The sequence below is a fragment of the Rhinopithecus bieti genome, unplaced genomic scaffold (assembly GCF_001698545.2).
Source record: "Rhinopithecus bieti isolate Rb0 unplaced genomic scaffold, ASM169854v2 scaffold_4553, whole genome shotgun sequence".
Classification (NCBI taxonomy): domain Eukaryota; kingdom Metazoa; phylum Chordata; class Mammalia; order Primates; family Cercopithecidae; genus Rhinopithecus; species Rhinopithecus bieti.
The window spans coordinates 3,971,289-3,984,788 of NW_016804694.1; the positions used below are offsets into that span (position 1 = coordinate 3,971,289).

The window sequence follows — 13,500 nt, forward strand, 5'->3', positions numbered from 1 at the left end:
CATCCCAGAGGGTTTTCTACATTACGTAAATTTTCAAGTGTGAGGTGAAGGGACCCATGAGGTATAGTGGCAGCTCTACACCACCGCCTGGTGGCAACATGCTCCATGACATCCCAACCCCACCCCTGCATCCCTGGGTTCTTAGGGACGCTCATCCTATGCAGGAGCTCCTGTGTGTGTGTCCCCAGCAGTGCCAAACCCAGGGCATCTACAAATATTTGCTGGTATGAGTAGCAGGAACTAAAAGCACATAGCTCGAATTTTGATGTCTTCTGCCCAACTGAGGGTCACTGGTTCTTTCAATTGTGTAACTTTCTAAGATTTTGCAGCACAGAGCTTTTTGACTGACACACAGGTCAGTCAAAAGACAAATGTGGAAGACTGCCTATACTCAAAGCATAACTCTAATAGCACAAAACACACATGCCTGTCATCACTGGAAAAGCTCCAAAGCTTTTGAGAAAGGTCATTACACCCATCCACAGGGACACTCACCCTCACTCAAACCTGAAAAACTTAGGTCAGGGCTAGCATGAAAGTGATTGAGTCCCAGAGGTACAGCTCAATGACTTGGCCTAAAGAGCAGAGAGAAGAGAGAACTGAGTAAGGGTTTACCAGTCTGAAGGATGCTCACATAGGCCTCCAGGGACTCCACATCCACTAAGATTAGGAGACAAAATAACCCCAGATGGTGAGGATGGGAGTGGCAAAAGTGCTTTCAGTAAACATAAAGAACCTCCTAGGAAGTACCTGGAATCTTCTTTAGGGGTTCACTAGAAAGAAATTATCTTTAGTTGGGAATAAATGATGGCCCTGCCCAAGGTTGGGGGTGGGGAACACACTTGATGGCATTTTGGGGTCCCTTCCAACTTTAGATGTAGAGTTTCGCTTAACAGTCTCTATCAGTAGGCAAGATGGGATAATGTGAATAAAAGCAAAAACCAAGTTACTTGTTAGACTTGAACAGAAACGACTTCAGTCGTGTATAAAGTTATCACAGGGGCTGCATCTACCTCTGGGATTTCAAGTTCCCTGATGACAGAAGAATCCTTTAATGGAGGCTGCATGCTGGGTTAATGGTCAGGCTATGAGTGGAAATTCTGAGATCAATAGGCCTAAATTCGGGAAATCAAGGCTGCACCTAAAGCCTAATGGTCTGATGAAAGCACCAAATACTTATTGTTCTTTCTTCTTCTCCCTGTCAGGCCTTTAATTGATTCACACCCTATTTTTCCTAATGCCATCATTACATGCACCTTTGGGAAGAGGTGAGGAGAAGTGACAAAATTATTCACAGAAAATCCCATGCAAGATGGGCTTGAGGAAATCTAGACTCCACCTCAAAACAGCTGCATTCCAAAATCACTACTGAGGTCCACCCACCCACAGGTCAAGTCTCCTCTGTGCTTAAGTCTTTACCCCACTGGGAGTACTAATTGGATCAAACCTCTCTAATTCAGAGTTACAGGCATTTTGTTTTAGGGGAAAGTTTGAATTATACATTTTTAAAATACAAATGAGTTCTTTCCTACAGCAATGCTTACTGCCCTGAGCACTGCAGTAAAACTTAGATTAGGGAATTACTCCCTTGTGTGGGACTTTTATGAAATGGAAAAGTCCAAGGAAAGTATCAAGAAAATTAAGAAAGCCTTAAGAAAATAAATCAGTCAACAAAATTGTATCTTAAATACAATCAAAACTTCATGTTTAATAGGGATTCATCTGTTTCCCATACTCTCTACATGTCCAGTTCAGACAGAAATCATGGAAGAAAAGACTTTTCTGTGAGCTAGAACGGACCATCTGCTTGACCGCATGGCTCTGAGGGACAGCCAAACTCCCAACGGGCAAAGGGTTGTGAGGAAGAGCAACACATATCAGAAGAATTTTCAACAAGGGCTGAAACACAGTAAGGTTAGCCACAAAATGGAATTAATGAGAGAAGCCCCAACCCAATGGGAGTTTGCCTGAGTTTAATGAACCCAAACTTGTAACATTGTACCGGAAGAGGAAGGAACATTAAAATCCAGCCTGATTATCACTGTTTACAGAATTTCTCACCAGAGGCCCAGATGAAAAGGCTACTTACTCTAAAGCCCTTAGAACCCTATTGTGAACTGCGCATACGAGGGATCTAGGCTGCGTGCTCCTTATGAGACTCTAATGCGTGATGATCTGAGGTGGAAGTTACATCCCGAAACCACCTCCACCACCACCCCGTCCATGGAAAAACTGTCTTCCACAAAACTGGTCCCTGGTGCCAAAAATGTTGGGGACTGCTGCCTTAGAATCTAAGAAACAACTCAAGCAGCCAACAGGTCTGGAGTTACACTTCCAGCCCTCCCCTTTGTACACACTCAATACTTCTTGCTGAACTGGCTATTAATAACCACTTGTGAAATCCCTCCCCACACCTGCACTTAGTCCTTTGTCCCTTCCTACCTTCCTTTACTGAGTGGTGACAAAATAATAGAGAGTGGAAGATGGTGATGGGCAATGAAGAAGGACCTATTTCTGAAGAGATGTTTTAAAGATATTTTATTTTTCAATACCAGTAATGACTGAAAATGAAAGAATTAAAGCAGGAAGCAAAACAAAAACAAACAAGAAACCCAAAACTTGCAACCTAAACTTTCTGGGAAAAAAAAGATTGCTATAAATGTTAAAAGACTTAAAGAGAACATTTACAATGCAGCCCTGATGTACCTAATCATTACTTCGAATGGCTGGATGTTTTAAGCTGAGAATCTCCCCAGTGCCTTTCTAGTGCTCTAAAATCATCCCCCAAACAGATGAGAAATGAGACAAACAGGTCTCCCTTCTTGAGTACATAATTTTTATAAATTGCATCGGACCCACAGTAAATGTACTTTAGAGAGTTTCACCAACACTAAAGATCAAATGGCAGCAAAAGATCAGGGAAAGAATGTAGAAGAACCATGCAGTCACAGAGCTAACCTGCAAGCTGCCATTTCAGGTCCTATACACCTGAAATCAAATCCATAGCCAGTGGTGAGAAAGACCACATCAGAAGTTAGCTGCATGACAGCACAGCTGGGTCCTATCTCCCTGCCAGGGGTCTCAACTGTAACTCGCGCTCCAACTGCTCTGCAGTCAGGGTGCCCTGGATGGCTTCGCAGCCCGGATTGAACACAGAGTAGGCGCTCTTCTCTCCCTCCTTCTTCTCTTCAGGGCCTCGTGTCCCGACGTACATCCAATAGAACAAGGACAGGACAAAATATGCCAGGCCAAATTCCAGTTCCACAAACAATCCCAGCAGGACCAACCAGAGAAGAACCTTCAAGAAGGTGATATTGGTCAGGAAAGACTGGTCCCAGGCTGATGGCAGAGGAATGGCTATGTTCCTCAGTGGCTGTGATGTGCTGCCCTGGGGCTGCGGCGCTTCCTAGGATACACAAACAAACAAAAGAAAGAATAAACGGTAATGGAGCTGAGATGATCAAAAATAATCTGAAAAGGCAGTTTTCATTGCTGTGAGAAGGCTGTTGGCTCATTGATTTCTATTCTCTCACCCTACTCTCTAAAACAATCATCTCCAAAGAATCTACGTGCTCTGCTCCAACTGATCAGCACAGTTTTGATCAGCAATCAAAACTGATCAGCACTTAGTGAGATGAGACCTAATAAAAGCCCTACAGCATTCAGACAGATTCTTATTCGTGGGAGTCATTTCTTCAGATTAGTCTGCTGCTAAGAAGAGCTAATTTGTGCCCCATACAGAAACTCCTGAATAACTGATAATGCAACAGTCATGACAAATGCTTCAAACATAGTCGGAGTCAACGTACCTTTGTTGATCTGATTAGATGACCTAAGATATTATGACTGGCATGATTCTAAAATAGAGACAGGAAACAAAAATCCTTTTCACGTTTAAAAAAAAAAAAAAAAATCAGCCAGGCGCACACCTGTAATCCCAGCACTTTGGGAGGCTGAGGCAGGCAGATTACATGAGCTCAGGAGTTTGAGACCAGCCTGGCCAACATGGTGAAACCTCATCTCTACTAAAAATACAAAAATTAGCCAGCATGGTGGCACATGACTATAATCCCGGCTACTCAGGAGGCTGAGGCATGAGGATCGCTCAAACCTGGGAGATGGAAGATGCAGTGAGCTGAGATTGTACCACCATACCAGCTTGGGTGACAGAGCAAGACACTGTCTCAAAAACAAAAACCACTGTTACAGCCATTACGGCCCTCTTACCTTCCCATCCCCTGTGACTAACCTACACAGGTCGTTGTCACTCACCCAAGACCCAGCCAATGTCTCCTAACTAGACTCCCTGCCTCCTATCTCTTCTCTCCCCAAGCCATCCTATGTACAACTGCTAAATGAATTTTCTTAAAGACCCATTATCCTCCTGCCCACAAATCTTCAAAAACTTTCACTGCCTATAGGATAAAATCCAAACTCCTTGGGCTAGAACCCAAAGCCCTCAATTTGTTCAACAGATTGAAATGCCAGTACACAGGCTCCTGTGCCAGATGCTAATGGCAGACACAGGTATTTAGACAGCTCTGTGTCCAGTCCACTGTTCTCAGAACTCTTTAAGCATGCCCTACAATTAGGAATACATTTGAGACTGTAACCCAGAATACATATATGCAACAACCTTTCACAAGTCAACACTTACCCTCCCGGAGACATTCTCTTGTATTTCCTATTCTATTTTAAAAACATTTTTAATAGGGGACAAGATCTTCTATATTAATTTCACCATCCACTAGTGGGTCACAGTGGTCTAGGAAATTCCATTACAACACGATCCACAACCTTTTGTTCCATAAATGACCCTTCTACTCCAGCTTAACTGGTCTTATTACCCAAAGATATTCTCAGTCCTCATCTCAGGCCTAGAATTCCATCCACTTCCTCTTTCTTCCTCAACTATTTGCCTTCCATCCAGGCAAGCACAGTTCATGAACTGTCAGCCCTGACCTCCCTGGCCATCAGGGAGGGTGCCCCCTCTGCCTCCCCGAGCACCAGCTAGCTCTCCTACTCATTGAGCACCAAACTATTCAGTACTACAGTGTCTCTCTTTTAATATAGGTCATGTCATGTGTGATGCCAGATTGTTTAAGTACCAGGAGGCAACGTGTCTCCAGATCCAAACACGGCATCCCACACTTAGGTTCTCAATACACAGCAGAACTTTTAGTTCATCTCTTCAGTTACATCCCCTATTCTTCTTCACATGAATATTTAAAAGGGGATCACAAATACTGGTTATCTGATTTATGATGCTTCAGAAGTTCTATTTTGTCAGAACCTTCTTTCTTTAGCATCAACACTGTAATTAGTATCTCCTCGGTTAGATTAGAAAGTCTGATTGGAGAGGCCCTTATATTATCAGCCACATCCCTGACCCCCAATACTCTAAGAAACGTCTGTTTCAGATCTGACATGCATGCACAGTACTTCTGGCCCAAGAAGAATGCATCTGGGCAGTGTACTGGGCAAGGGGGAGAGTAGCATGAGATGACAGGGCTAAGGAGGGAGGGCAGGAGGGTGGGAGCCAGATCAAGTACAGCCAGGCAGGCTGCAGTAAAGATTCTGGAAATGGGAAACAGCTGAAAGTCTAAGCAGGGAACTTATAATCCACTTTTCATTTAAGACTGCTCCAGCTGTCATCAGGAGCAGTGGTTCCCAATCCCCAGACCCGTATGGATTTGTGGCCTGTTAGGAAACAGGCCATACAGCAGGTGGTGAGCGGCCAGTGAGCATGCATTACTGCCTGAGCTCCACTTCCCGTCAGATCAGCGGTGGCATTAGATTCTCATAAGACCATGAACCCTACTGTGAACTGCGCATGTGCAGGATCTAGGGCGCCCGCTCCTTATGAGAATTTAACTCATGCCTGATGATCTGAGGTGTAACAGCTTCATCCTGAAGCCATTTCTCCCCGCCCCCGGGTAGAAAAATTGTCTTCCACGAAATCCCTTGGTGCTAAAAAGGTTGGGGAGGAGGCCTAGCAAGAGAGAGCCAGACAATGACCAGGGTGGTGACAGCAGTCAGATGGAAATAATGGATTGATGGACACAAAATACATTTTGAATATACATGTTGAAATTCACAATAAACTAAATTTATCGTTTAGGGAGTACAAAAAGAAGAATGCTCCTATGCCACCATTTACTGAGAGCCTTCAAATGTATGAACTCTTGTAATCCAGGAGGCAGGCATTATTACTCCCAATTTACTGATAAGAAAACACTAAGAGGTTAAGTAATTTCCCTAAAACCATACAACTAGTGATAGGCAGAGATGAGGTCAGTCTAGGATCCTAGGATGGTCTCCTCCAAAACCCATTTTATTTAATTAAGGGCCTTTATAGGGGGTGGCAGGAGAAAGGTTAGGGAGCTAGAGGGAGATGGGTGTGGGGGGCAGTGGGGTAAACAAACTGACGAAGGGAACAAAGAAGAGGAGAGACACGGACATTCCTCTGCCTCATTTGGAATTTGTCTGAGTACCACTTCCCTTCTGCTGTAAAACCTGGGTGAAGAAGTGTTTGTGACTATTGCATCATACCCAGGCATGGTCCAAGGAAGGCACTGCCATACCTCAAATATCAGGCTGCTTCCTACCTCAGGGCCTCTGCACTTGTGGTTCCCTCTGAGAGGAATGCTCCCTTCCCCTCACACATCACCTGATTGGACCCCTCCTACTACAAACAGCAAAACTGTCACCCTATGTGCCCTTGGCTTAGTCCCTGTTTTTGCCAGGGTGGTTTCTTCTTGTTAAATGTCTCCTCCTTAGTGAGTTCTCCCTGCTCAGCTGATTTAAAATAGTACTCTGCTACCCTCACCCCTAATTCACTATCACAATCTACTGGTTCTATCTTTTTTCTTTCATAGCATTTATCTGGTTTTGCTTATTGTCCTCCTTTCCCTGCTGCCCAAGCTCAAATGCAAGTTGTACAAGAGTAGCACTTGTGTCTTAATCACACTGTCTCCCAGGATTTAGGACAAAGACTGGAACATGGTGGGCACATGACAAGATTTTTGTTGAATGAATGAATGATAGTGAGGGAAAGGGAGAAATTCAAGATAACTACTAGATTTTTGGGGGGTGAGGCAAAGCTGTGCTTAGCCAGGCGACTCCAAAGGAGAGCCTTTGAGCAGAAAGCCAGCCTGAGCCAAGGCCTGGAGGTCAGGAGTGGTGGACGGGTATGGGGAATGGGTTCTGGGGCAGGGTGGTATGCAGGGGGCTTGCCTGGGATATGGCTGGAGAGGGAAGCAGGAGGTTTCTATAGGAATTTTAAAAGTTACCAGCATTTTGTCCTAATGTGGAAGAAGCTCGTCACAGAATTATTTCGGGAAACTGCTTTTCTCCAAGCAAAATCTGGTAGTGGGAAGGAGGATGTGGATACTTCCTCATCAATGACTACTGAAAAGACGCAGCGGCATTGTCAGTCAGAGGGAGGCCCGGGTGGGGGCAGAGGCATCATTGTGGTCAGAGCTCGGCCCAGATGGAGGCCGCAGTGGCTTCCATCCATGGCACAGCACAAGGCAGCTGCAGCCTCGGCGGTTCATTTGTGTTGCTCCAAATGACATGGTTTAGTTATTTTGATGGCCAAGGAGTAGTATTCCTTTGTGCATATACATTACAGTTTCTCGATCCCTTCATCTGTGGATGGACAGGAGATAAAGTTTTTGGAATCTCCATGCCTGAGATTAAAAGGTGTGGGACTTTCTCTACCAGGCTCATTTCCTTGGACCTAATGTCCTCTAGGTTTCTCCACGTGGCTGTGGATGACAGGATTTCCCAAAGCTTTATGGCTGAAGCATATTCCACAGTGTATCTGTACAGTGGTTTCTTTATCCCTTCAGCTGTGGATGGGCAGGAAAGGTTATTTACCATGATGACTTCTAGGTTCAACAGTGTGGCTGCAAATGATGTAATTTCATTATATTTTTCTGGATGAAGAGTATTCCATTTGTGTATACATACTACAGTTTATTTATCCCTTCATCTGTGGATGAACAGGTTTCTCCACATGACTGCAAATGGATTTCATCCATTTCTGTGGTGAAAGGGTATTCCATTCTGGATATATATTTCAGTTTTGTCATCCCTTCATCAAGGGAATAACAGGTTCAACTGTGTGGCTCCAGGTGATATGATTTCAGTATATGTGCATGGCTGAAGGGTATTCCATTGTGAATGAATACTACAGTTTCTGTATCCCTTCATCTGTGGATGAACAGGTCTTTCTCCATGTTGCTGGAAGTGCGGTGATGTCCTAAAGTTTGATGGCTGAGGAGTATTCCACTATGCATATATACTAGAGTTTCTGTATTCCTTCATCTGTGGATGAACAGGACTGTTTTACATTTGGCTTATGCCAATGGCCATGTGGAAGCAGTCACTCTCCAGGTGAACTGAAAATGCCAGACTGACATTGGTGACAAACAAAACAGGATACCTTTGATGAAGGCTGTACATTGCGAGGAAGAGATTTGTGTCATCACTCTGCTAGAACGTGGCACCAATCCAGATCTTATGGATGTCTACAGCAACAACGCACTACACTACGCTATCTATAATGAGAACACACCACTGGCAGAAAAACTGCCTTCACACCATGTGAATACTGAAGTGCTGAACAAGCATGGAAACACACCACTTTTACTTGCTATAGTTTGCAAAACACAGCAAAAGGTGGAATTTTAGTAAAGAAACAAGCAAATGTACATGCTGTTGATAGGTTGAAAAGAACAGCCCTCATGCCTGTTGTACGTTATGGCTTGTCAGGTATAGTTAGCATTCTTCTTCAACAAAATATCTGCATACTCAAGAGTATGTATTAACAGACTGCAGAAGATTATGTATTTCTGATGGTCTGACAAACACAACAAATTTTGCAACATTAAAAAAAAACATACTTGAAAACAGTCTTCAAAATGACAACCCAGAAGAAGCATCCAAGAAGAATGCAAGTTTGAAAAAAGGAGGAGCAAGTGCAAAAGATTCTGGGAGTTCTGAAGCATCTGCATTCAGTATTTTCAAAAAACTATGTGTTGATTCATGCCCTAAACCAGATGATGAAGACTTGACTTTTACTACCAAGCAGAGTATCCCTGAGAGTGTTTCAAAGTCTTTACTTGGACCTTCATATAAAAAAGGAAAAAATACATAGTAAATGGAAAGGGAGAAGGGCCTCCTGAAAAACATCCTTCCCTAAAGCCTACCATGGAAATGATTCTTTTGTGAAGAAAGCAATAGAAAGGAAGAATGAACAAACATCCAAAGCAGAACAAGAAGTACAAGTGACCTCAGAGGAAGAATAAGAAAAGCTTGAAAGTGAAAATAAATAGCCACAGGTTGAAGAAGCTAGAAAGAAGCACAAAAGTAAAAAAAAAAAAAAAAAGTATCAAAAAAACCTGTAGGATAGTACATCTGCTGACGGCGATGATAAATTAATTCAACAATGGAAGAGTGGAAAACCTTACCATCAGCAATTTCCTAGGAAGGAGAATGAAGAGCATGCTAGGCCTGCAAAGAAAATGTCAAATGAAAAGAAAAAGGTCAAAAAGCAAACTCATTTAGAGATGAACCTGATGACTTAACTCGGCTATCTGAAACAGCTTCAGAGGATCATGAGGAACCTTACCCTCATTATAAGAAGTTTATGATGCTCATTAAGCAACATGGAATAGATTGTAATGATTCTCATATCCTAATGGAAATCCAGAATGCATTTATTTCTGTGAAAAGTCCCTGGACCTTAAAAAAAATTATCTGTGAACAACTTACACTAGACAATAAAAATATGAAAACTGAGTTTAGTGTACTGAAGGAGCTATCCAAAACACAAGAAATGAAGTCGCAGTTCAATATTAAAAAGTAGAATGGAAACAAGAACTCTACAGTTTGAATGCACCTTAAAAGAAGAAGATAAGAAATGCCAATATGTTGTATGAAAACATTAGGGAAGAGTTAGAAAGGAAAGTGGAGCAACATAGGAAAGAAATTGAAGTAAAAGAACAGCTTGAACTGACCATCGGATCACTAGAAATGGAATTGAAAGCTTGAAGAAATACTTTAAGTCAAGATTCTTGCAGTCATAGAAAAAAGAAAGACCTGATACATGAAAATTGCTTGTTGAAGAGAGATACTGCCTTTATTGTGTATGTAAGTATACACAATAAAAAATAAGAACCTCAAAAAGGAAAAGAAATATTTAAGGACATTGAAATTATTAAAGAAATGAATGATGACCTTCAAGAGACTATAAAACTCAACGGAAAATGTTAACAAAACAGTATCCCAGTATGGTCAACAGCTTAACGACCTCAAAACTGAGAACACATTGCAAGTCTAAACTGGAGAAGGCAAAACAAAACAAGGAAAGACTGGAAGCTGAAGTTGAGTCATTCCATGCTAGACTGGCTGCTGCTATAAGTGAGCGTGATCAAAGTGTGAAAACAAAAAGAGACCTAGAACTTTAGAGAGAGCACAAGACGTTTCTTTACAAGAGAGAAAATGAGTTGATATTTCTGAACTAAAAGATAATGAGTTTTTAACTGAGCAACTTTCCGAAGCTCAAATTAAATTCAATACCCTAAGAAGTAAACTCCACGACACAAGAAATTCTCTCAGAGAAAAGGTTTTGGTTTTATAAAGTGTACAAAAGGACCTAAGTCAAGTAAATCCTTTGGAAAGTGGGACTATCTAGAGGAGAGAATATCTCAACTACAACATGAAAATCTGCTGCCTCAACAACTAGATGGTGCTCACAAGAAAGGGGTACCTTACAAAAGGTAATTAATATCCAAGGATGCTGCCTTGAGAGTGAAAAGGAAGGTCTTCTGCTAGAAGGGAAAAATAAGGAGTTAATCAATGAATGTAATCATTTAAAAGACTGTTTCAGTACGAAAAAGAGAAAGTTGAAGGAGAAGTAAGTATCAAAAAAAATATTCTCAAACTCCCAGAAGGAAAATTTAAAATATTTGGCTATGGCTACATGTTGAACCTAGCTGAATATGAAAATAGATGAAAAATGTGTTTACCATACTGTATAATTCCATTTACATGAAACATCTGGAAAAGACAAATGTATAGAGATAGAAAGTAGATTGATGTTTGTGCAGGGCTGGGGTTGGAAATGGGTAGTAACTGCTAACGTGCATGAGGGGTCTCCTTGGAGTGATGGAGGTGTTCTAAAGTTGGATTGTAGTGATGGTTGCATGACTCAGTAAATTTACTAAAAATCTTTGAATTGTATGTTAAAAGAGATAAATTCTGTAGTATGTAAATCTTATTTCAATAAAGCTGTTTCAATTAAAACACAAAATTAAAATAATTTTAAAAAATAGAATGCTAAAGAAATCTCTGACAGGCCACAGTGTGCCATCAAAATTATCTGACATGAATTGTAAATTAGAATTTTTCTTTTCTAAACTAGAGGCAGAATCTGAAGAAAAAAAATTAAATGAGAATTTTTACACCAGAGCAAACCCAGAAATGGTAACAGTCAATGAAAACGAGCTTAAGGCAGAGTCCCTTATGAAAAACAGAGCAATTAACAAGAAACTGGAGGTCCAGCATTTCCTCTCATCCTTTGGCCATCAGCTTTTGGGTTCTCAATAATGGAAGTTTTTCTCTGAGTTCAGTTTCTCTGGGTCCAACTCAATGATCTCATTCCTTTGGAAATGAGACATACAGTCAAAAGCTCATTGCGTGGGTTAGACATTGTTTTTAACTGCAGAGAGAAAAAGAATAAGGGAAATGGTTTCTAAAATCTTAAGCAAGTGTTGTACTTAGAAAGTTCTAGTCAACAACAAAATTATCCAAAGACAATTAACACAAACTTCACACAAGGAAATGGATTGTTTGAACTCTGCTGCGCTCTTTTCACCTTTCTGCAAGTCACCTGGAATCCTGTATATCACTGAGAATATCAAATCAAAATTAATAGGTTCACTAATTTTTAAAAATCCCCTCAAATGGTGTGCAATAACAGATGAACTTAACGGAGATAATTTTAACGCGAGCAAGGTACACTTTTCTTCCACTACATTTGCATTTTAAAGGGAATTTTTTAGTTCTTATTACACTTATGAGGAACAAAGCACTTATCCCTTGATACGTTTTGTCCTGTATTTCCACATAGACATTTCAATCTCACCGCAAGCCACCTTACCATTTTACTGATGAGTTAAAACTAAATGAAAACACAAAAGGATGCAAATTAAATTCATCTGCAAAATAAGAGATTATCAAAAGAATTAAATGTGAAAAGGTTTTCATACTAAATCACTTTCTGTTTTTGTCTTGAACATTGACTGTGGAACTTGAATAAGCTTCTGCCACTACCGCAGTTTCAGTTACCACACTTTGGTAAATTCTGTATTCAAATGCATTTCTAAGTCACAGGCTACGTGGGCTACTAGCTGCATGTGCCCCAGGTGCGAATCAAATGAAGTTTTAATTACTGCTACTTTTGATCAGTATCCAATTAGACCTTTTACCCTCCATTAGCAGAGGGCTGTGGCTCAACTTGGTTGTGGAGAGGTTTCCCAAAGCCACAGGGCGTCACGATAACTCAATTCGGGGTGAATAAATTAAGGGCAGAGGTGCTTTCTTCCAGGACCCTCGACTCTCGCCTCCAGCCTCGAATCAGGAGCTGCATCGGTCGCGGGCTGGAAAGAAAATGTCAAAACCGGTAACAGTGCTGACACATGCGGCGGGAGATGAGCGGTCCAGCCCTAGAGCAGGAGGGAGGCGCCAGCAGCCCCGCCTCCGGCAGCTAGGGCCACACCCCCGGCAGCTAGGGCCGCCCCTTCGACTGTGGCTCCGAGGCCAGGTCCTAGGGCCGAGGTTTCCGTCTTCTCACCTGAACTAGGCCGGGCTGGGCCCGGGCACTTGCGGGCCTAGGATTCCACACCAGGAACCGCTTTAGCCACCCTGAGGCTGCCTTTAGAGTCGCTGCTGCTTCCGCCTTCTCTCCTGGGGTTTGTGCGCCCTGACTGGCAGCGCTGGGTTGGGCTGCCAGACCCGCCCGTTTCCGCGCCGCCCGAAACTCAGCTAACCGTTGTTCCATGGCGCGCGCCTCGCTTCCGTTGGCCGGTAAGGGAGCGCGCGCTCGCAGGCCGCACAGCCGTTGCCTCCTCTAGTCCTGCGCCGGGCCGCCGTGCGCCTGCGTGGCAGGAGCCCCTGCTGCGCGTGCGCAGTGGTGTGACCCGCGTCCACTTCGTTTGCGAAGTCTAGCGGGTGGTGTGTGTCCTCAGCCGTCCTCTCTTCACAGGCATGTGGACAAAGTGTCACCTCCTCAAGCCAAGTCTAAAGCACAGGGGTGCCCCATTGCCCCTCTCCCAAGGGCCGCTCTGCCTTGCTCCATCTCACTTAAGGGCTTGAGCCCCCACTTGATCCGGCGTCCTGTATTCGGGATCTCTGTTGGGCACCAGTGAAGAGCGCCACAGTGAGAAGATGGTTCCAGGGCATGGGAGAGGCCCGTGATCCCTAGGACGTTCC

At 43.0% G+C, this 13,500-nt stretch overlaps 1 protein-coding gene across 2 annotated transcripts; it reads right to left on the reverse strand.

Moving 5' to 3' along the window:
* Nucleotides 1–1,682: 1,682 nt before the first annotated feature.
* SAYSD1 (SAYSVFN motif domain containing 1) lies at nt 1,683–13,182 on the reverse strand. Of its 2 annotated transcripts, XM_017870158.1 has the most exons (3): nt 12,863–13,163; nt 7,293–11,728; nt 1,683–3,406 (listed from the first exon to the last, which is right to left on the reverse strand). In XM_017870158.1, the coding sequence occupies exons 2-3, from the start codon at nt 7,296–7,298 to the stop codon at nt 3,062–3,064; spliced, it is 351 nt and encodes a 116-aa protein (XP_017725647.1). In that variant the 5' UTR covers nt 7,299–11,728; nt 12,863–13,163; the 3' UTR covers nt 1,683–3,061. The 2 variants fall into 2 exon arrangements, with proteins under 2 accessions (XP_017725647.1, XP_017725646.1); XM_017870157.1 differs by lacking the exon at nt 7,293–11,728 and having other exon boundaries at nt 12,863–13,182.
* Between the last annotated feature and the right edge of the window lie 318 nt (nt 13,183–13,500).